This window comes from Gymnogyps californianus, chromosome Z, assembly GCF_018139145.2.
Source record: "Gymnogyps californianus isolate 813 chromosome Z, ASM1813914v2, whole genome shotgun sequence".
NCBI lineage: Eukaryota > Metazoa > Chordata > Aves > Accipitriformes > Cathartidae > Gymnogyps > Gymnogyps californianus.
Genome location: NC_059500.1, coordinates 23,706,750 through 23,730,236, shown reverse-complemented (window position 1 = coordinate 23,730,236; position 23,487 = coordinate 23,706,750). Strand labels below are relative to the sequence as shown.

Sequence of the window (23,487 nt, the reverse complement as noted above, 5' to 3'; positions counted from 1 at the left end):
ATGCTATTAAATTGCTTTGTGGTATCTGTCTCTCCTTCCGAGTTGCTTTGGGAGATATGTTGACTTCTTTCAGTTCACATTGATGTTGTTCTATATCCTTCTTCTTGTGGTGCACACTAGAATAATCTACAAAATCCTGTTGTTTGGCAATTGAATATGACCTTCTGACTGAAAGTGCTATCAGTTTGAGCTGTCTTTTACAGGATTATCTTGATGTTTGTAATGGTCCAATTATACAGATTATTACTATGATCAGGCTGTTAAGCGATCTTTTACCCCCATTAAATGCTTTTGTTCATTTCTCTCAATTTCACTGAAAATAGAAAACTCAGTATTTATTGAAATACTATTTTTACATGTACAGGAAAAACCTAAAATGTATACATCCTGTTAATCCCATCATGATGTGACTGTCTTCTAAAAAATGGCTTTCTCTTTGATGTTCTGATGTGATGATAAATGAAAAGATCAGATTTTTGCAAATCTATGAAAGACATGAAAAAAGTTGAAGTTAGCATAATTGCTACTTGAAACAGTGTGACCTTTTAAGAATATCTTTGTATCACTGATTAAATCTTGTGCTGTGAGTTCAAGTTCATAGTGGAAAATGTAACTGGCTCTTTTCCCTTATTCTGAAAGGAGAAGGTTTCATATGTTGGTTCAATTTCTTATTAGTTTGTCTTTACATAAAACATAGAATAAAGATCTGTTTGGTTTTTTGTGTGATTTTGAAATTAATATATTTTTATTTTTATAAATTCTGTCAAGAATTGGTCTGAGATACAATTAAACTTTACTTTTTTTTTTTTTACAGGGCCAGCTTTCAATATTGCAAGAAAAAATAGATCATTTAGAACGCCTGTTGGCAGAAAATAATGAGATTATTTCAAACATACGAGATTCTGTGATCAATCTGAGTGAGTCAGTAAAGGATGGTCAAAAAAACCCAGAGGCTATAAACTTCAGTCAAGGATCTATCTCTGAACTGTTTCCTTCCGCTTCAGTTTTGCTTGCAGTTGATTCTGAGGATTGTTTGTTTGCTTCAAAAAGTGGAAGTCATGGTTCAGGTGTACAGGTAAGCGGTATGTCTTTCTCTCTTGTTCTGCTGGAGTCCTAGCTGTCATTACCTTTTAATTCTGTAAACATCTAATTAGTGGTAGAAGCTTGGTATTAGGCTCCTAATCTAAGACGTAACAGAATTGTTCAAGTGACTGTTGTGTTTAACAGATGTTATGAAACTGTTCCTTGTTACCTTTTTTAAACTGTCTAGAAATTGAATAGTGATTATGAAGAGCCAACATTTCAGAAAGCTTGAAAGTTCTTAAAAACCCCCAAACATAAACCAGTGATTATACTCAGATTATTGTCCAGTACTATCAGAAGTTCTTTGGAAAGAATTTATTTGAGAGTCTCTTTCAGTTTCCCCAAATTGTTCTAAAATTGATGACAAATAAACTGGAAATAGTGGATAGTCTTGATTTAAATAGTTTTTACATTTTAGGGATATACGTGTAGAAGGGTCTTGATAGGGGGGTAAAGAATGTTCAAGAACTAATAATTTTAAAAAATCTCAGGTACTGTGTTCCCTTTTGAATGCTCTTTCTGTATTTCAGCATTCTTGTGTGTCTCCAGTTTGTATAGGCACTTTGATCAGAAAGGAGGAACATATACCATGTTGACTGGTTGGCCTGAACTAGGGAGGTTGAAGTTTTTAAAGTCAAACTTCAAGCTGAATTTATTTTGCTTTCTGGTGATGCTTGGGAGTTCATGGACTCTTATACATTCAGTTTTAATGGAGTGTTTCAGGAGCACTGAGAATACTGTGTGAAGTTTGTGATCTGTACTGTTTTTGGGAGTCTTGTGGGAGTACTATAAATATTCATAGTACTCTAAAGCAAAGATTAAATTTTGAAGTCCAGCTTTCTCATTCTAGAAGTGAAAGGATTTCTATTGCAGGAGAAAGACGGTGGTCTTAAGATGAATAAGTACACATATTGGGACAATTGTAACCTCTGATGTATCATTCATAGTGCCTTTAAGCTCTTCAGGCATAGGCACTACCTTAATATGTCTTTTACAGAGAAAGTAGGTTTTTCTAAAGGCAATATCTGACTTTCTAAGACACATTAAGACTTCTGTGCAGGAAAGTAAAGCATGTGGACCTATGATCACATGTTTTCAAGTTACTGGATTGTTAACAGGTTATTCCTTGTACAGTCTGTTACCATATTAAGTGATGTGCTTTTTTAGGTGCATTAGAAATAAGTTATAGTAAACGTGAATAGTGAATTTTGAGGTAAAATGTGTTGGCTTAAATTCTTGGACATGTTAACCTGTTATGAATGGAAAGTAAAACATGTTTACTTAAGCTGTTCTCATGTTTTGCTTCACATTTGCAGAATGTCAGAATATGTACCTACTATCAGCTAAGGTACCTACCTACCTAATGGTAGGCTGTAGTAGCTAAACTGCTGTTTGATAATTTTCTTTACTTTTAAGGTTATATGCATGTACTTAAGTAACAAATATAGCAGGGGATATTCTTAATACTGTTCCCCTACTCACACTTTCTTTCCTTGACTTACACAGGGAGGGAGGGCTCTAATGTTTTTCATGTCATTGCATTAGTATCTTGTACTCAGCAAGTTATCCACCAGCATCATTAAGGCACTGTAATACTGCTTCTGTATACAGTTTCTGATCCTGCGAGTCTGACCCGCATTTCAGTTATGGAATCTAAGACCTTGACTTTAGCAGAATTCCTGTAACACCATGTTAATGAGCTGATCTAAATGACTGTATTTGAATACAGTTTTACTATTTAATACTTTTCCAAGCCTGATGTATTCTGCAAGCTCAGTTAATTTATTTTCTTCTAGATTTTTTTTAATAAAGACTGAGAAATTTGGAGTAGATTATTTGGAGCATTTTTTTAAATTATATTTTAAATTCTAAAACAGCTTGTAAGTGTTAATTACCTGCTCCTCATAAAAGTTAACTTAAGCCCACAGAGTGGATGTTACTTTTTCCATGTTTATCTTTTACATGGATGTATGGGAATGAAATGAGAGACTAGAAAGAAGGAAGAGCTAATATAGGTGAGACATAGTGTTTGGATAAAAAACACTTTAGAGAATGAATACAAAAGAGGCTTCACTGAATAAATTATGGGAGTTCATTATAGTCTCCCATAATGGAGAAACCATTATGAGAATGCATTCAAATATGGCTTAAGAACCTTTCTAATATTTCAGTGAGAAATATTACCAGGACTTGCTACTCAGTGTTGTATTTTCTCTGCATAAATCAGACAAAACAAGTTACTAATAACATGAGACCCAGAAGATTCTTGGATAGGATAGGTAAAAGATTTTTTTCATGGAGGACTTGTAAATCAAGAAATTGTATACTTTGTTACTTGTGGTGTTTGTAAGTAGGTAGGAAATTGTAATAGAGCTGGCTGCTGAAAATAACACTGAACTGGGAATTGGTATAATTCAAATTAAATAGAAGACTAATATGTACTTTTTTCAAAAGGTGAAAATGGAGCTAGGTAATAAAACCATCAAAATGAAAAATTCTGGATTAAATATGGTTATGACCTGACGCTTTTTTAGGTCTGTAGTTCAAGAAGTATCTGGAATTTGTGCTCAAAGATGACAGAGTTCTCAACAACCATCATGCTGAGCTGGAAGGTCTTTTAACTAATACAGTGAGGTGTCTCCTCTCTTGTCCCTTTCAACTACTGAAGCATCTAACATTGTACTTAGTAACGTTGCTCCTTTTAAAAATGAGGCATGAATCACTCTTTTAAAAAGGTGGCCTGAAGGGGCACGAACTATGCTTTTATTTCTTCTGTGCAGTAGTTTAGTGTTCACTGGGGTAAATGTTGTGATGTTTGCCCAAGACTTGCATTACTTCAGCAGTTTGAGTCCCTCAGTATAGAGAAAGAATAAGCCCATATAGGAAAAAAAGACAACTGATAAGTTTTCAGATGTTTTAATTGAAAAGCTTATAACAACATGACTGTCTTCTGAAGCAGCCATAACAAAGACAGGCAGCATCCTTTTTGAATTTCTGTTTGTCTACTGTTTTTACAAAGTCCTTGCGTAGTATATCAGTATTTTATACTTAGAAATGAAATTAAAATATGTCTGCGAAATACTTGTCTTTAACCTTTTTTACTTCTTAATGACTAGATACTTGGAACTTATTCTTCACTTGCGCTCATGTAACCTGGTCAAGTGATGATGTAACTTGTAACTAATCCTTTGCACAATTCTTACTGAAGATGGTGTTATATGAAAGATAAAAATGACTTAACATCTGTCTTCTGGATGTCTTGGCGTAAGTGCAGTGATTTCAGCCTAATCTGGCTTCAGTTTATTCCAGTGGAAGCTTTTGAGTCCTAATTTTTTTTCTTGGCTTAATTAACATTTGAATCACAGAATGACTGAATGGTTGAGATTGGGAGGGACCTCTGGAGGTCATCTGGTCCAACCCCTTTCTCAAGCAGGGTCACGTAAAGCCAGTTGCCCAGGACCATGTTGAGATGGCTTTTGAGTATATCCAAGGATGGAGATTGCACAGCCTCTCTGGGCAACCTGTGCCAGTGCTCAGTCACCCTCACAGGGAATAAGTGTTCCCTGATGTTCAGGAGGAACCTCGTGTGTTTTAGTTTGTGCCTATTGCCTCTTATGCTGTTACTGGGCACCACTGAAAAGAACCTGGCTCCTCCTTCTCTGCACTCTTTCTTCAGGTATTTGTACTGTCCTGGTTTCAGCTGGGATAGAGTTAGTTCTCTTCTTAGTAGCTGGTGGTGCTGTGTTTTGGATTTAGTGTGAGAATGATGTTGATAACACGCTGATGTTTTAGTTGTTGCTAAGTAGCGCTTATCTTAAGTCAAGGATTTTTTTTCAGTTTCCCATGCTCTGCCAGCAAGCAGGTGTGCAAGAAGCTGGGAGGGAGCAGAGCCAGGGCAGCTGACCCAAACTAGCCAAAGGGGTATTCCATACCATGGAACGTCATGCCCAATATATAAACAGGGGGGATGTTTGGAGTGATGGCGTTTGGCTTCCCAAGTAACTGTTACGTGTGATGGAGCCCTGCTTTCCTGGAGATGGCTGAACACCTGCCTGGCGATGGGAAGGAGTGAATGAATTCCTTGTTTTGCTTTGCTTGCGCACGTGGCTTTTGCTTTTCTTATTAAGCTGTCTTTATCTCAACCCATGAGTTTTCTCACTTTTACTCTTCTGATTGTCTCCCCCATCCCACCGAGGGGGAGTGAGCGAGCAGCTGTGTGGTGCTTAGTTGCCGGCTGGGGTTAAACCACGCAGTACACATTGATAAGATCCCCCTAAGCCTTCTGTAGGCTAAACAGTTCCATCTCTCTCAGCCTTTCCTCATAGGAGAGCTGCTCCAGTCCCTTCTTCATCTTAGTTGCCCTTTGTTGGACTCTATCCAGTGTGTCCATGTCTCTCTTGTACGGGGGCGCTCGGAACTGGACACAGTACTCCAGGTGTGGCCTTATCAGTGCTGAGTAGAGGGGAAGGATCACCTCCCTTGACCTGCTGGCAACACTCCTCCTTAGTGCAGCCCAAGATGCCATTGGCCTTCTTTGCTGCAAGGGCACATTGCTGTCTCACGTTCAATTTGGTGTCCACCAGGACTCCCAGGTAATTTTCTGTAAAGCTGCTTTCCAGCTGGGCTACTCACAGCATGTACTGGTTGTTCCTCCCCAGGTGCAGGACTTTGCACTTCCCCTTGTTGAACTGCATGAGGTTCCTGTCAGCCAATTTCTCCAGCCTGTTGAGATCCCTCTGGAAGGCAGCAGAACCCTCTGGTGTATCAGCCACTCCTCCCAGTTTTGTGTCATCTGCAAACTTGCTGAGGGTGCACTCTGCCCCATGATCCAAATCATTAATGAAGATGTTAAACAGGATTGGACCCAGTAGCGACCCTGGAGTACACCGCTGATTACTGGGCTCCAACTAGACTTCATGCCACTGATCACCACCCTCTGGGCCTGGCTTTTCAGCTGTTTTTTGTCCATCTCACTGCCTGCTCATCCAGCCTGTACTTCACCAGCTTCTCTATGTGGATGTTACAGGAGGCAGTGCTAAAAGCCTTACAGAAGTCGAGGTAGACAATATCCACTGCTCTCCCCTCATCTACCAGGCCAGTCATTTCATGATCAAAGTTTCTCAAGTTGGTCAAGCATGACTTGCCCTTAATGAATCCATGCTGGCTACTCCTGTTGGCTTTCTTGTCCATCATGTGCCTGGAAATGGTTTCCAGGATTAGCTGCTCCATCATCTTCCCAGGGATCAAGGAGAGGCTGACCAGCCTGTAGTTCCCTGGGTCCTCCTTCTTGCCGTTTGTGGTGGGTTGACCCTGGCTGGACGCCAGGTGCCCACCAAAGCCACTCTATCACTCCCCCCTCCTCAACTGGACAGGGGAGAGAAAATATAACGAAAGGCTTGTGGGTCAAGATAAGGACAGTTTAATAAAGCAAAAGCAAAGGTCATGCGTGAAAGCAAAGAAAACCAAAACATTTTATTCTCTACTTCCCATCAGCAGGTGATGTCCGGCCGCTTTCCAGGAAGCAGGGCTTCAGTACACGTAGCGGTTGCTCTGGAAGACAAACATGAATAACGAATGCCCCCCCTTCCTCCTCCTTCTCCTAGCTTTTATAGCTGAGCAGACGTCCTATGGTATGGAATATCCCTTTGGTCAGTTTGGGTCAGCTGTCCTGGCTATGTCCCCTCCCAAGATCTTGCCCACTCCCAGCCTACTGGTGAGGGGGGACAATGTTGGAGAGACAGCCTTGGTGCTGTGCGAGCACTGCTCAGCAGTAGGCAAAACACTGGGGTGTTATCAACACCTTTCTAGCTACCAATACAGTGCACAGCACTGTGGGGGCTGCCGTGGGGAAAATTAACTCCATCTCAGCCAGACCCAATACACCATTCTTGAAGATAGGAGTGACATTGTGTCATGGTTTAACCCCAGCCAGCAGCTAAGCACCACGCAGCCGCTCCCTCACTCCCCCCCTGCTCGTAGTGGGATGGGGAGGAGAATCGGGAAAGAAGGTAAAACTCGTGGGTTGAGATAAGAACGGTTTAATATCTAAAGTAAAATATAATACTAGCAATAGTAATAATGAAATACAATAATAGTAATGAAAAGGAATATAACAAAAAAAGAAGAGGGGGGAAAAAAGGAAAAAAAAACCCCAGTGATGGACAATGCAATTGCTCACCACCTGCTGACCAATGCCAGAGCTGCGATCCACGCCTCCCAGCCAACTCCCCCCCGTTTATATACTGACCATGACGTTCTATGGTATGGAATACCCCTTTGGCTAGTTTGGGTCAGCTGTTCTGGCCATGCTCCCTCCCAGCTTCTTGCACACCTGCTTGCTGGCAGAGCATGGGAAACTGAAAAAAATCCTTAAGATAAGCGCTACTTAGCAACAACTGAAACATCAGCGTGTTATCAACATTATTCTCACACTAAATCCAAAACACAGCACTGTACCAGCTACTAAGAAGAGAGTCAGCTCTGTCCCAGCCAAAACCAGGACACGTTGCTTTCCTCCAGTCCTCGAGCACTTCTTCTAATCACCGTGATCGTTCAAAGGTTCTTGAGAGTTGCCTTGCAGTGGCATCAGCTTGTGGGTGAATCCCACCAGGGCCCATGGACTTATGTATGTCTAGTTTGTGTAAGTATTCTCTGACCTGGCCCTTTTCCACCAAGGACACATCTTCCTTGCTCCAGGCTTTTCCCCTGGTCTCTGGGACCTGGGATTCATGAAGGCCCATCTTGCTAGTAAAGACTAAGGCAAAGAAGGCATTCAGTACCTCAGTCTTTTCCATGTCCTATGCCACCAGGTCCCCCATCTCCTTCAGCAGTGTGCCCTAGCCTTGCTTTTGTCACCTGTATACTTACAGAAGCCCTTTCTGTTGCCTTTGACATCCCTTGCCAGATTCAATTCCATTTGGGCTTTAGCTTTCCTAACTTCATCTCTGGATGCTCGGACAATGTTTCAGTATTACTCCCACATTACCTGTCTCTGCTTCTACCCGCTGTATGCTTCCTTTTTGTGTATGAGTTTTGCCAGGAGTTCCTTGTTCATCCATGCAGGCCTCCTGGCATTTTTGGCTGACTTCCTAATTATTAGGATGGATTGCTCTTGAGCTTGGATGAGGTGATCTTTGAATATTAACCAGCTTTCTTGAGCCCCTTTTCCCTCCAGGATCTTATCCTGTGGGACTCTGCCAAGCAAAGTGGCCAAAGTCTGCTCTCCTGAGGTCCAGTAATGTGATAGTGCTTTTTGCCCTCATCCCTGCTCTCAGGGTCCTGAATTCCACCATCTCATGGTCACTGCAGCCGGTGCTGCCTTTGGCCTTCACAGCCCCAATGAGCCCCTTGTCACTGGCAAGTATGAGCTCCAGCAGAACACCTCTCCTCACTGGCTCCTCTGTCGCTTGGGTCAGGATGTTGTCATTGATGTGCTCCAGGAACCTCCTGGATCATTTATGCCCTGCTGTGCTGTCCCTCCAGCACATAACAGGGTGGTTGAAGCTCCCCATGAGGACCAGGTCCTGCAAACGTGAGGCTGCTCCTATCTGTCTGTGGAGACGTGCCTTATCTGCTTGTTATTCCTGGTCAGGTGGCCTATAGCAGACATCCACTTTGTAGTCACCCGTACTGGTCTTCTTTTTAGTCCTTGCCCATAAGCTCTCAGTTGGCTTCCCATCCATCTGCAGGCAGAGCTCCATGCACACCAGCTACTCTCTCACATAAAGGCCAACTCTCCCTCCTTGTCTTCCTGGCCTGTCTTTCCTCAAGATCTTGTATCCCTCCATTGCAACTTTACAGTCATTAGTGTCATCGCACCATGGCTCTGTGATCCCGACAAGTTCATAGGCTTGCAACTGCACACAGATCTCTAACTTACCATGTTTATTCCCCATGGTGTGTGCAGTAGTGTACCTCAGAGAGGTACCCCAGCGTGCTGATTTCCCAGAAGGGGTTTGAGGGATGTCTCCGTAATTGTGCCTTGTAGGGACTTCCTTGCTTGTATGCAAATGCTGGAGGTGACCCTGCTTAAGCCCTGTTTTGTTGATTTTTTTTTTTAATTATTTTTTTTTTTAATCCTTTCATGTCACATCAGTCCTGTCCATCGCTCCCTCACAGAGCTGCTGGTAACTCTCTCCCTCTCCCTTTATTCCAAGCTAAAAGCTCTCCTTAACAGGTCAGCCATCCTCCTGGCAAAGATACCTTTGCCCCACTTAGTGAGTTGGATCTCATGTCTCCTAATTAGACACTGATCTGCAAACAGGGTCCCATGGTCACAAAACCCCAAAACCTGTTCCCAACACCAGCTCCGAGACCAATTATTGACCTGCACTATCGGTGTCCTCCTCTCGCACCCCTATCCCTCACTAGCGGGATTGAAGAGGATACCACCTGGACCTCCATGACCTTGATTACTATCCCCAGAGCTCTGTAGTCACTTTTGATGCAGTCTGGGTTGCCCCTGGTGGTATCATTGGTACCCACATGGAGGAGGGGTAGTAGTCAGCGAGTTGTACAAGCTTCGACAGTTCCTTTACAATATCCTGCATCTGGGTCCCTGGCAGGCAGCAAACCTCTCTAGATGATGGGTCAGGTCATTGAGCTGGTTATTTCAGACCAGTGTTGATTAAGATTCCAAGATCTATGTCCTGAATTGCAGTTTCCAGCTCTTGAGGCCATAATCATGGGAGCATGGTTTGAGATAACTGTAAGGTAATAGATGTTAGGGAAAAAATTATGTATGTTATGGACTGTAAAAATTGGTATCTTGCAGACTGCAGAAAGTTGCTTGTGAAATTCAGGGTCCATCCATGAGAAAAACTCATAGGAATGTGGGCAATTCCATGAATTGTTGCTTTTTAAACAAATATGTTTTCATGATTGAAATGTCAAAAGAGTCTATAAGTCTTAAGGTCACTCATTGATAACTGGCAAATTTACAGTGTATGCACTTAATTTTCCTCAGAAGGTTGCATTTCACAGAAAAATTACAGTTCCTCAAAATCAAATTTTAAAAAAGCAAGAAAATATAGTATTAGGCTAATTTCAGTGTAACCCTTATTTGGTCCCTTCAAGCTGGCCATACAGAATGCATATATCTGCAAGTATTGCACCTGTATTTTCCGTTAAGCAATATTGTCCAAAGGTGGAAGCAATCCTGGTGGAGCAGTGACGTGACGAGAAGATCTCGTACAGGCCACAGATATCTAGTGTATTGGCCTTTATAAGCCCAACTGAGGCTCTGCTAGTTCTAGGATTACAGTGGTTTGTATTCCCATCTAACATTACTTCTTTTTGTATTGTAAGCTAAAGACCTGCAATGGGTTGACCTTGGCTAGCTGCCAGACACCAACCCAGCCAAGGTCAACCCACTGCAGTCTTTTTTGGCACCCAACCTGTGGCTTGAGGAATGAGAGATAAGGACAGTAATTGGGAGTGGTAATGGCCAAAACTTGGATTGGACATTGCCAGAGTTAAATAACTGTGGGGATTCTTTTGTTGTTGCAACGAGGTGAAGGGACAAGGGGTGGAAGTTTTATCGTGTGTGTAAAATTTCCACTTTTTCAGTGTTGTTATGTATGTGATGAATGTATATTTTATCGACTGTTCTTAAATACGTGTTTCACAGAGGTGAGGGTGGAATGTACTGGGTGCAGGTGCCCAGGTGTTGGGCTCCAGGGGTGGTGTCTGTGAGGAGAGGCCAGCACTGCCCTGTGCTTGACACAGCTGTTTCAGCCAGCTCCAAAACAGACCCACTGCAGGATACAGCTGAGTCCTCCATCAGCAAGGGTGGTGGCACCTCTGGGAGAACATGTTTTAAGAAGGGGGAAGACGCTGCATGGCAGTGAGGTATAAGGAAAAAAAAGTGGGAGAAACAACCCTGTGAATACCAAGGTCATTGAAGAAGGGGAGAAGGTGCTCCAACCACTGGAGCAGGTGGGGGAGACCACCATGAAGCAAGTATTTCCCTGCAGCCTGTGGAGGACCCCATGCTGCAGCACGTAGACATTTTCAGAAGGAACTGTGGCCCATGGGGGATCCACACTGGAGGAGTTCCTGAAGGACTGTAGCCTGTGGAGAGGATCCCATGCTGGAGCAGTTCATGAAGGACTGTAGCTTGTGGAAGGGACCCCATGCTGGAGCAGGCAACAAGTGTGAGGAGGAAGGAGTGACGGAGAGGAACCATTATGGACTGACCACAACTCCTATAACCCTGCACCACCTGGGGTAGGGGAACATAGAAGAGTTGGGAACGAAGGAGTGAAGTTGAACCGGGCTAGAAGAGGGATGGGGGGAAGGTGTTTTAGTTTTGTCTTTGTTTCTCACTATCCAATTCTATTTTAATTGGCAATAAATTAATGTTCCCCCAGTTGGGTCTGTTTTGTCTGTGATGGTAATTGGTAAGTGATCTCCCTGTCTTTATCTTGACCCATGAGCTTTTAATCTTATTTGTCTGCCTGTCCTGTTGAGGAGCAAGAGTGAGCGAGCAGCTGGGTGGGGGGTTGGCAGCCAGCCAAGGTCAACCCATCACAAGGCTGTAACTTCTTTAGTCAGATGTTTGTTTCAGATGTCTATATTTTTCTAAAGTTTCCTAGCAGGACAGAAACCAGCTTACCACTGGAAAGTTTTAACTCTTGTGATGTTCATGTAGTAAATGACTCCTGTAGGCTATTTTTGTGGAAGTGAAATGTTTGTTGAAGAAAGTTTATCAGGTGTACAATTATATTCTAACATGGGGTTAGAACTAAACTAAAATTTAGTTTAAGTTTTTTAAACTATAGTGCCAGTAAAAGGCTTGTCCAGGTCATAGTTCATGTTCATGAAGTTTGCCTTCTTTCCTAAAAGCAGAGCAGAGCATTAAAAAAAAAAAAAAAAAAAAAAGGAAATGTTGGATATGGTAACTTTGGTCTAAACTCACATTAGAAGATTCTCTTTGAAACTATCTGGTGGCATCTAAATTTCACAGGAACTTTTAAAACTAACTCTGGAGTTGCTTTATTTACCTGTAACCTTCTTATTTGCATTGACAAGTGAAATATGTCCTTCCTTGTATAATTAGTGTACTGGGCAACAGTAAATATATAAGGAGCTTTGTTATAGCAATTAGCTATAGTTCTGAACATTTTTCCGTGATAGTTCTTTCAGTTCCCTTTTGTGAGTTTGACTTTTGCCTCAATCTCTCTCATGTTGTCAGCCCTTCGTACTGCTTACTTAGTTTGTCCTCTTCATCTGCTGCATTCCCCTATTTGGTGTATTGTGCTATTCTATATAATCCTCTCCCTACCCTCCTGCCCCAATGCCATTGTGAGCTGTCATAATTTTTGTGACTTAAGGCCCTTATTCCTACCGTTTATCTAATCACTTTCAGTTTCGTCAGAACAGGGCCTGCCAAATGCTTTTCCTGCCAGCTGTGTCTTGGGTGTCCTAGTGTGACTTGAAACTGGCTCTCATTTGTCAGTTTTCTATTCATTTGACACTTCATCTCTCCCTGTGTAATGAACAAACTGATCCATTTTTGATGAAAACCATTTTCGTTTTTAATAGCAGAACTGTTTTTGTGAATTCATGTTTTATATTCCTTTTACTCTTTCTTAGATGTTGGATGTCTATGACATTCTTCCTTTCGATAATCCAGATGGTGGCGTGTGGAAACAAGGATTCGATATCACATACAATGAAAATGAATGGGACAGTGAACCGCTTCAAGTGTTTGTTGTGCCTCACTCACATAATGACCCAGGTAATATTTTAACTGTATTGATTTGGGTATCTAGAGGCTTTTCAGTTAAGAAATACATTACCGTTTCTGTTAAGATTTGGGTTTTTTTGAAGCGTTCTACTTAATGTTTTAGATTTAAGTCTAGCAAGCAGTTAAGCAGATGTATAATTCAAGTGCCATTGACTTGAAGTGACAACTGTTATGATAAAAGTTGTACGTGTGCTTATTTATTAACTGGAGTAGAACTTCAGTGTTGATATTGGAAGGTAATAGGTATTTTCTGTGTTCATCCTGCTAGTAACCCAGTCAGTTTATTCATTGCTCCATTAAATATGGCCTGTTCTTATTTTCACTTTTTGGACTGTCATAGATAATTAACCCTCAGCCTGTGCTAGGGAGATGTGCTTTTTGGAAGATGTGACAATGGCAAATCTGAGGTTTTTGACTGTAACACTTTCTTTACTGTTTTGCGCACACCCCTGCCCCCAACCTACAGCGAGATAATGTAAAGTCTGGATTTAAACTGAAACCTAGGTATGCATACATAATTTCACTTCTTCCTCCCAAGTGGATGTTTACTGTGTAATTAATAAAATGGAGGAGTGTCACTTTATTTTGAAATGACTGTAAAATACACCAAAAAGCAGTGAATTATACTGCTATAGTATACTCCTGGTACCTGTACACCGACCATGAGAAGCTGGTGAAGCTGCTTGTTATTATGGAAAGCCACAATTTCAGTGATTTTAAACTTTACTACTGTGTATCTCTCTAACAATGTAATTTGTTGTTTGAAGTACTGTGAATCTGAGTGAAGCAAGATACGGTAGTTTGAACGTAAGTTACTTTTATTCGCCCGTATCTAGCGTTTTCAAAGAAAATGAACACTGGAATTTGGAGGGAGTGTATTGTCCAGTTATGACAGCTAAAATAACAAAGTATGAATATAGTAAAAATAGAGAAAATAATCACAGTATAAACTTTGGTCTGCCTTTTTGTAGAACTGTTTTTAAACTTATGTCAATTTATTTCTTCTTTGGTTGTTCTCCTGAAAACTTTCCTAGAAAGAAGCCGCAGTCTGTACAGTCATTTAATGAATCTGAAACCATCCTAAAGGAATGTACAGAACTTCTAATTCTCTTGGTTCTTATTAGAAAGGGGTATAGAGTTTACCTCTCTCCCTTCTTTCTGCTGAAGCTAGTAGGATCGTATACTAATTGGGGGAGGACAGTTGGCATCGTGCTAGAGGCCAGTTGTTTAGTGTTACATCTGTCCTCCTGCGATGATTTTAGCTGGATTGAACAAAGACCCCCTGCACAGTGCAGGCTGAGGTAGCTCTACAGGAGCACAAGGCTTGGGAGCTGCAGGGGAATGTCCTGAGGGAAGCTGAGCAGAAAACTTTGCTGGTGTCCATTCAAGTCATAGGTTCGGTAGGGACTTGGTGTTCTGGCACTGATTTCCCTTCCCCCCCCAGGTTCTCTACAGGTTTAGTAATCTTGTTTTTATCCTTCTAAAAAAAAAAAAAAATTATTTTTATTTTATTTACATTCCTTCTGTAACTGTCTTCCAAAACAGAATGTATTGGGCTGATTTCCTCTGTGGTGCCTGGCCTGTCTCATCAGTACTCCATGCAGAATTGATGAGTTTTTGTTGCTGTTCTGGGAAGACTCTTTGGAGCTAAGCCTTAGCTTTCTGACCTCCAGCCTTCTCCTTTCTTCTTCACATCTAGATTCCTGTCTTGCCTCCTATTATCAGCTGTGGTAGATTTTCACAGCCAACATCTTTTGTGTCTGACAAACTTTGGCGTTGGGTGCCTTAATCTAGTGTTTGGTTCATTCAGTTCTGCTTACCAAAAGTGGCCCAATGGGCACTCATATTTTAAGGAATCTGAGTATTGAAGTTACTGGACCTCTTCTCACATCAAGATTATTTTGGTAGATACTAACATCTGTCACTACAAATTACATTCTCCCTCACTGTATGCCAAGCAAGGCATGCAGTCTTGAGGGTGCTGTTGGCTCTGCTGGCCAATAGCAAAGGCTGTCAATATCAGGTTATGCTGGAGGAGGCTTCATCAGAGCGTCCAGATTTTTGTATATGTGTCTTTTGGGGCTAGCAGACTGAATAGCTCTGTATTGCTCCTATGAGAAGGGTCCCAAAAATAGTGGAATTGTTGCGAAGACAGACACATCTCTTATTAGCCTTCAAATTAGGATGGCACGTTACTAGGCTTACTCAGTGAGGAATGCCTTGAGCTTCACTATATATTTGCCATAATGCTTGAAATATTATAACTTCTTTTGGAAGATCAGAGGATAACAAGGGTTTTCTCGATGTCCAGAGACCCTCTCTATGTATGGCATTCTTCTCTGTCAGGTTTGGGTTCTTGGTCTGTGTTTAAAAAAACCCAACCAAACAACAAAAAACGCAAGAAAAAAACCCACCCCCAAAACCCCAAACAAATAAAAAAACCCAAACAAACACAGTCCCCCACCACAAAACAAACAAAAAATCAGAAGCCCCAAATAAAAAAAAAACACTACACCACCAAAACCCCCAAAAACCCCACCAAAAAAACCCAGCCAAAACCCCCCACCCTTCCACTCCCTCCAAAAAAAGTTTTTGAGTCACCAGAATTATTGAACTTCTAAGACAGATAAAGCATAGATTACTGCTCTACAACCAGAGGTAGCCTCAACAACACCTTTTCCTGTTTAACTTGTTGTATTGTCAATCATGGAATTTCCTGTACTTTCCCAGTAGGAATTTTCTGCTTACCCAGGAAGTATGTTTGCGATATATCTGTCTATTCCTTAATTTTACATCTGAATGATGTCTCTTGGTGCACTTGAGAGCTCCATTTAATGAAGTTTAATCTGATTCTGTTTTGCACTCGCCAGCACTGCTCTGGCCCTCTTCCAAACATAGGGGTGTGGGCCATAATGAATTTAGCTTCAGAGATGGATTTTTGCTAGCATTCAGATTACTATCTTGGAGGGAGTCCCTCATTAAATCTATAGTAACGTACTTGTTCTTCCAGCTCTGTGAAAAGTTCTCTCTGTGGCTGCCCCTTCAATAATAAGGTTTCAAGAATTCTGTGAAGTCATGAGAGCTGTCTCTCATCTTTCTGTTGCAACTTTTTTCCTGCATAGGTTATTCCCAAGGATTTGCCTGCAGTCTTCATGGTGTTTTCATTCACCTTTGATAGCTGACTTTCGTACTGGTGTGAAGTTTTGGTTCCTAAAGTCTTCCTCCTTAATACCTAAGTTCTTCATGCCTTTACTATAAAATTTTATCTGTCCTTCTAACAGCAGCAACTAAAATCAAGAAATCTGCATCTCCTCATGCATACAATCTAAATATCTCCCAGCTTGTTCAGGCTCCTTGGTTGATATCAAGTAGAGTTAAACTGAGATATAATCCTGGTAAATGTAAACTGTTCCATCAGCAAAGGTGATTGTATGAGACTGGTTATTGTTTGCTTTTACAAAGGGTGTTATTGTAGAAATCTCTTGACCTGGTACTGCTTTTGGTAAGGACATTTCTGTGGAATTGTCTGCAGTATGAAACTGCATATTAATAAGAACTTGAAAGAAGGAAAATTTATCTGTAACAGAGATCTGAAATCTCTTGTATAGCTCATGGTTACATTATTCCTCTCCCACAGAGGATTAAAAGGCACGGTGCAAAGGAAATGCCTTCTGGCAAAAAAGCTTAAGGCATAATGAACCTATAGAGTAACAATGTATGCAAAAAATATTTACCAAGAAATGAGGTCAGTAAAGATAAAACTACATTAGCTGTAGAAGCTTTAAATTCTGATTACATCTTATGTTTTCTCATCTGCGGCTACTTTCTCTTTAACTTTTCACGTAACCAGATAGGCTAGTGAGAATCTGTAGCTCAAAGGCAAAGAAATTGCCTTGAAACAGAATCCGTAGGGAAGGGGATGTTCTTAGGTTCCAAGTGCTGTTTTGGGGGATGAGTTATGTGCTGATGCTCTGAGACACTTTGTGTTGCTAAATTCTGCTAAATCTGGGTTAACTGCTCCTATGTGAATTCAACCAGGACCTACAAACTTGGGTTCTCTATGCTTCTCCCTTCAGTAGCTAATATATTTACCCGTTCTTGGGAAATCAGGTATGAGAATGGGTCCCCTTCATACTTTTGATCAGTGGCAGTTGTAATTGTCTTGTAGCTGCTGGCAGTTGATGAAGATTTGAGCACCTCAGTAGCATGTCTGATTTGGAGGGGTCTCACCCAGTGCAGATTAATCTCAAGCAACGGAGAGATGTTCGGTTTACAAATAACTGTGTTGTGTGAGGTTATAGCCATCACAAATGGGTGGCATTTCTTTCTGGAGCAGATTCATGAGCGATCGTGTAACCTGCTGTGCTGGCAAAGCCCTTATATTAGCTCTCCTGTGCTTCAACAGCAGTTTCATGTGACTGTCTGAAGTGGATTAGGCGGCTGAACTCCAGAGGGGAGAACCCTGCTCAGGGACAGCAATACTGTCAGCCAGCACAACTGGACTTGAAAGATGATGTTCAGATATGACCTGAGGGGTCAAAAGACACCTCTAGCATTTCTTGCTGTCTTGGCAGTGATGCTTTTGGTAATGTCTTCTCATTAAATTATTTAAGAATTGAGACTTGTGAGCTTTGTAATATATGTGTGTACCAGATCAGAGTATTTCATTGCTGAATGTGGTTGTTACAGACCTAGTACAAGCAGCACTTAAATGGAATTGAAAGAGTCTAAACCAGGTTTTCCCTCCCCCCTCCACCTGCCCGCCCCCAGTTTCTACCTAAGTAAAAATGTATGTGAAAGTGTATATGCACATATGTCAGGTCTAAATACTGCTTTTTAACACTTCATTGATTATCTATAACATCGGTAACTTTACCTTACTGGCACTCACATTAACCCTTTTTTATTATTTAAGACAGTCTCCATTTCTCAGGAGGAAATCTGTATAGCCCTATGAGGTTAATTGCATTGTTAAGATAAAAGAAAACTTAAGCGTAAAAGTCTGATGCTGTTAATACACCATGGAGTTTCAGGTTTGTTTTCTGTTGACGAGATCTGGATATGGTTTTCAGGTGACTTCTTAGTTTTTCTGACATGTTTGGAACACAGATTATTTAGACTGTTGTCTGACCCACCAAGGTATAAGAACAGGTTAGTATAAAGCTGAAGCAGAAAAGAAAAAATGCTAGTTGAATGACGTCTGAAAACTTTACCTTTAAAAGTTTCAGACTGTAAATTGAAAGTTCACTGATTAATATGTTCATGTTGTGTTTTAATAGGAAAATAAAAAAAATTAGTCACCACTTTATCTAGAACTTGTTTTCCTTTTTGTAAACAGCAACAGTATATAGTGTGTTCTAAAAAAAAAAACTATGAAGGCTGTGCAAAGACTATAAAATATACATTGAATGGTGAACACCTAATTTTCCTATTGTAGAGGAAGATGAGATCTAGGAATAGAATGGGAAACTGGGCAGCTCACAAGTTTTTCTTGACATGCTGAATTGTAGAAATCGGAGTTTTATTCCTGGCTCATTTCTCAATCTTTCTGTGGTTGCATGTGAGGTGGTAGGGGACTTTTAGTGAAAGAGTTTTTTCTTTTTCCTTTGACTGGGGGGGGGAGAAGAAAAGAAAATTCAGGGCAGTTCCATTGAAAATTGTGAGGACTGTTAGAGAGCACACTTTTAATCCCTGATCAGTAGGAATTTTCTTCCCATCTTAGTTATGAGGGCAGCAGATTTGATATGTACAAAGCAGAAATAGACCTTGCATTGTGTACGCTTAATGCATAAAAAGTCTAATTACAATTTTTGAAGTACCTCATGGTTCATGACAGATTTTGCTTTTGGTGAAATGTGCAATCATTTGAGTTTTAGGTATGCTTATGAAATTAAATGTGATAAATATGAAATGATTCTTGTGGCCCATTGAATAGAGACCTTTCACAAGTTAAAGTATGCCATTGGAAAATTAAATACACTGTCGTACCTTTTTAATATCGGTGTCTCTGCTTCTACCTAAATGACCTTATTTCAGAGAATATGTTTGGGGAACAAGGGGCTCATCTTCTATTTATCATCTTCTTCTAAATCAGAATGAATGCTTCAACACAGGGATGTTCCAGGTGGCTTTCTGTCTTATTCTGGTTTATACTATGCCAAATAGAAAAAGGAAAAACAATATTAGACTGCTTTTAGTTTTAATTTCGAGATAGCCTTACCTGAGAGACATCACGTTTCTCAAGTTTTCTTTCACAATCTTGGCCAATGAGCCATTCAGCTTTATTGAAAAGATACTTCTGTTTGGTGAAATTAGCACTGAAGTTTTATGTCAGAAGCATCTGTAAAATACTAACTTGTATATTTGCTCTATTTAATTTTGACATCATAGAATGATGATGGAAGATTTCTAAATTAAAAAAACTGACGTGTATTTTCTATACCTTAAAATAAGGGAGGTTTTTTTAATTGCTGAATTTACAAAGGAGCTAATGCTAAATTCTTTCCAGGTGTAGTTGTACTTACTAAAATGTAAGTTAAAATTTAGCTTTTGGACTTATTTCTACTGTTTGCATTATTGTCATTATTGTGTGCCTGTGTATGATCAGTTAAACACATATACCATGCTTAAGTTCTCCAAAGTACTGATGAGAACTCATGGCTACATGTCCATTAATTTTTTTTTTTACTGTTTTAAAGAAAAACTTCTACCATTGCGGCATCATGTGTTATGTGGAGCATGGATGTAATTAAGAACTAAGACATCCTCTTTCAGCTCATGATTCTTTTTTACTTCCTTAGCTATCAAAACAGTTACTTAATCATGTGTTCTTCCAGAAACTAGTTAGTTGAGAATTAAGCATAACTGTAAAAAAAAAAAAAAAATTACGTGGTTTTACTAACTCAGGTGTACATTTTAAAAATCCAAGAACTGAAGTTCCACTAATTTTGTTGCAAAGAGATGGCTTTTATTTTCTGGAAAGCTGTACAATGATAGCTGAAATGTAATGGTTTTATTTAATTCTGCCATAAAATTAATAAATTACTCATTTCTTAGGTTGCAAGAAACAGCATCGATGTGTGAATTTTAGACTGAGTGGAATTAATTATGATCTACTGTAAAGTCAATCAGAGATGCAAACTGCCCTCAAAAAATGCATTAATCTAACAAGGGATAGTATTCCAGACATTCACTAGATCTGCCTCTTCATTAAAACAGATTTCATGAGAAACTAGAAATTTTTTTGAGGACACGTTTCCTCTTAAACATTGGAGGGTGACTTATGTTACTAAGCAATTGAAAAGTCTTTTTTGTTTCAGTTCAACAGTTAATTTTAAACCAAAAGACAAAAGAAATACAGATGTCAAAAAAACCCCAACAGCCTTGCAGATACATGTAAACAGTGCTCAAACACTCTTGGTAGTAATGATTTCATGTTTTCAAAGTTGATTTGTGATTCTTGTCATGATCAAATTGTAAAGTGCTCTTACTTAATTAGGTTACTTTTTGAATAATGCTAATTTGTCAACTTCTGTTCTGATTTTGTCCTGAAACTTTGCCTGTATTTCTACAGCTGTGTCTTAACTGTGCTAAGACACAAGAATACCTTTCGCTAGTGCAAGGAGCTGAATAGAGCTTCAAGAAGGAAATTGGACTGTAAAGTGTAGAGAGGAATAGTGGTAAATCAGTTAATGGAATGCTTCAGGATTTTTTGCATAGCAATGAATTGCACTGACATTTGGACATGATTCTTGGAGTCTGCTGTTGACCCAAGAACATTTACATTAACAAAGTGGGGAAAAAAAGTGAAAAAAAAGGACAACTGCATGATGATGATAAGTCCGGGGGGGGGGGGGGGAGGAGGGAAGGGAGGCGGGAATCAAGTTTCCACACTTGCGAGGACAAACATGAGTGAGGCAATCAAAAGGAAAGCAGCTTAACACTGTGTACCCTCTATTGCTGTCACATGTGCTGGCAGAAAATGAAAGTAGCTGGCAATGTCCTGAATACTTATTAAGTCAAGACTAGCATAATGACATTAAAGACAGTATTATTTTTTCTCTTGTTTACATTTTTATATTGACAAAGGTCCTTATGTAGATTTAAACCAACAAGTGTTACTTTGCTGATATTAGCATATTTAGTTTTGGTAATTGCGGCTTTAAACTATTGCACTTTTTGCATGTGTAAACTGTATTTGTATTGAAAGTTTCCTGATCCAAATACACTGGTAAACCTTTTCATTCAACTTGCGAACAAGTTCTCAGTTTGTGGATAAGCATAAGAATGAACTCGAGTTGTACTAGATTCTTATGTGATATTAAGGACTAAGATGTGAAATAATAAATTTAATGTGGTAGTCTTTAGTAGTAGAGTTATAGTTAGCAACTGTAAGTTAATTTATTCATTATTGTGTTCAGCTTTTGAAATTTTTTTTAATCTTTATGGCTCCATGCAAAATTTGACAGCCTCTGTCATTCATGGGGTTAAGAGCTATCAATGGCATGAAATTTAACAAGAGCAAATGCCAGATTCTGCGCCTAGGACAGAGTAACTCTGGACACAAGTATAAATTGGGAGAGGAGTGGCTGGAGAGCAGCCCTGCAGAAAGGGATCTGGGGACGCTGGTTGACAGCAGGCTCAGTACGAGTTAGCAGTGTGCCCTGGCAGCCAAGAGGGCAAACCGCATCCTGGGGTGCATCAAACACAGCATAGCCAGCCGGCCAAAGGAGGTGGTTATCCCGCTGTATTCAGCATTGGTGCAGCCTCACCTTGAATACTGTGTGCAGTTCTGGGCCCCACAATTTAAGAAGGATGTGAAGGTCTTTGAATGCCTCCAGAGGAGGGCAACAAAGCTGGTGGAAGGGCTGGAAGGCATGTCCTGTGAGGAGCGGCTAAGGACTCTGGGTTTGTCTAGTTTGGAGAAAAGGAGGCTGAGGGGCGACCTCATTGCTCTCTACAGCTTCCTGAGGAGGGCAAGTTGAGAGGGAGGTGCTGATCTCTTCTCCCTGGGATCCAGTGATAGGATGCCTGGGAATGGTTCAAAGCTGCACCAGGGGACGTTCAGACTGGACATTAGGAAACATTTCTTTACTGAGAGGGTGGTCAAGCACTGGAACAGGCTTCCTAGAGAGGTGGTCGATGCGCCAAGCCTGTCAGTGTTTAAGATACATTTGGACAATGCCCTTAATAACATGCTTTAACTTTTGATCAGCTCTGGTGAGGCAGTTGGACTAGATGATTGTTGTAGGTCCCTTCCAACTGAAAATATTCTATTCAGAAATAAATATATTTAAGTGCAGGATGCCGGATGCATGGTAATTAAATTTCAGAGGACTTTCTGTTGGCTTGCAACTAATTCTGTTAATACTTGCAAATCTTTCCTAGGACTTTCTGAAGTGTGTTAAGTTCAGTGTGTTAACCATGTTATACCCTTCCTCTATAGCTTAATAAACTGAATATATTAAAACAAAACAACCTCTAATCATACCACTGCACTTCCTACCAGAAGGAAGGAGCTTATGCCAGCTGCTTTGTCATTTAGCTCTGTGCTTCTGTATGTGGGTTGGTGTATTAAGTTTTTCAAGAATGTTTAAGAAGACTAATTCAATGTAAGTTTGCTTTTATTGCTGCAATGTAAAAATAGGCTAAAATATATGATATATTCCTGCATAGGAAAAACATAGAATAGTTTTAGTTCATTGTCTGTTAGTTGTGTGCTAGCATGGTATTGTCTCTTGCAGAAGAAATTTCTGGTAAAAAGCTATAAATTTGTAGTCTGCTACATGTGGATCTTTTTATGTAAATATCAGTAAAATATTTCTTTGATTTGTTGAAAGGTAAATGAGCATTGAAAAAGATTAATTGGTTATGTGATCTCAATTCTTTGAATGAAAGCTTCCTTTAAAAAAACCACTTACTGAAATAGGCAGGGATCACAACAAATTTTCATTAAAAACATCACAAAAAGAAAATAAATTTAGCTTATTCATCACTTTTCTGTTTTTAGTCTTCATGAAACTATTGTGTAATAGTAATTTACTGTCAACTTTTTTGTATTAAGCTGTTTCCATGCCTCTAAAGAAAGTATGTTTTAAGTTTAGTTTTTAAGCCCTCCTATTAACTGTCTTGATAAAATGTATTTTTCCCCTTTAAGATAGAACACTAGGGTCTAATCTAATCTATCTGTACAGGAACTTATATCAGATATGTTGATTCTTCTGGATGCTAAACATCTGTTAAAAAAAAAAAAAAGATATTGAGCTAGCACTTTTCCTTGGAGTGTTATAGTTTTATTTCCTCATTTGCAAAGTAAAAAAGGGAGATTTCTGGAAATTTGTGGGGGTTTTGTTTGTTTCTGAATACTTTATTAAAATTTGACCTTTACAAAGTGAGAGTACAACCTGAAAGTAGTGCAACCAAAGTAAGAGTGCACCAGTGTCTAGTGGTTATTCCTAATTACAAGATTCTTTATTTAAAATATAATTAACAATTTTATGTGAACTGGAAAAGAATGTGCATATTGTCAAATTACATTAGCTCTGCATTTCTACCTAAGATGACTGTAATTTTTTTTTTTCTTTAAAATAAAGTATAATATATCCTTTCTGAATCAATATTCAGACTCTAGTCAATAATAAAGTGGTTTTCTTTTA

At 39.9% G+C, this 23,487-nt stretch overlaps 1 protein-coding gene across 2 annotated transcripts in view; it reads left to right on the top strand.

The window, feature by feature from the left end:
• Positions 1 to 23,487, top strand: part of MAN2A1 (mannosidase alpha class 2A member 1) — a 127,075-nt gene that overhangs the window by 11,923 nt on the left and 91,665 nt on the right. For both annotated transcript variants that reach the window (XM_050912619.1, XM_050912617.1), the window contains exons 2-3: positions 815 to 1,075; positions 12,679 to 12,823. In XM_050912619.1, the coding sequence (XP_050768576.1) occupies positions 815 to 1,075; positions 12,679 to 12,823 (406 nt within the window). The remainder of the gene's footprint in view (positions 1 to 814; positions 1,076 to 12,678; positions 12,824 to 23,487) is intronic.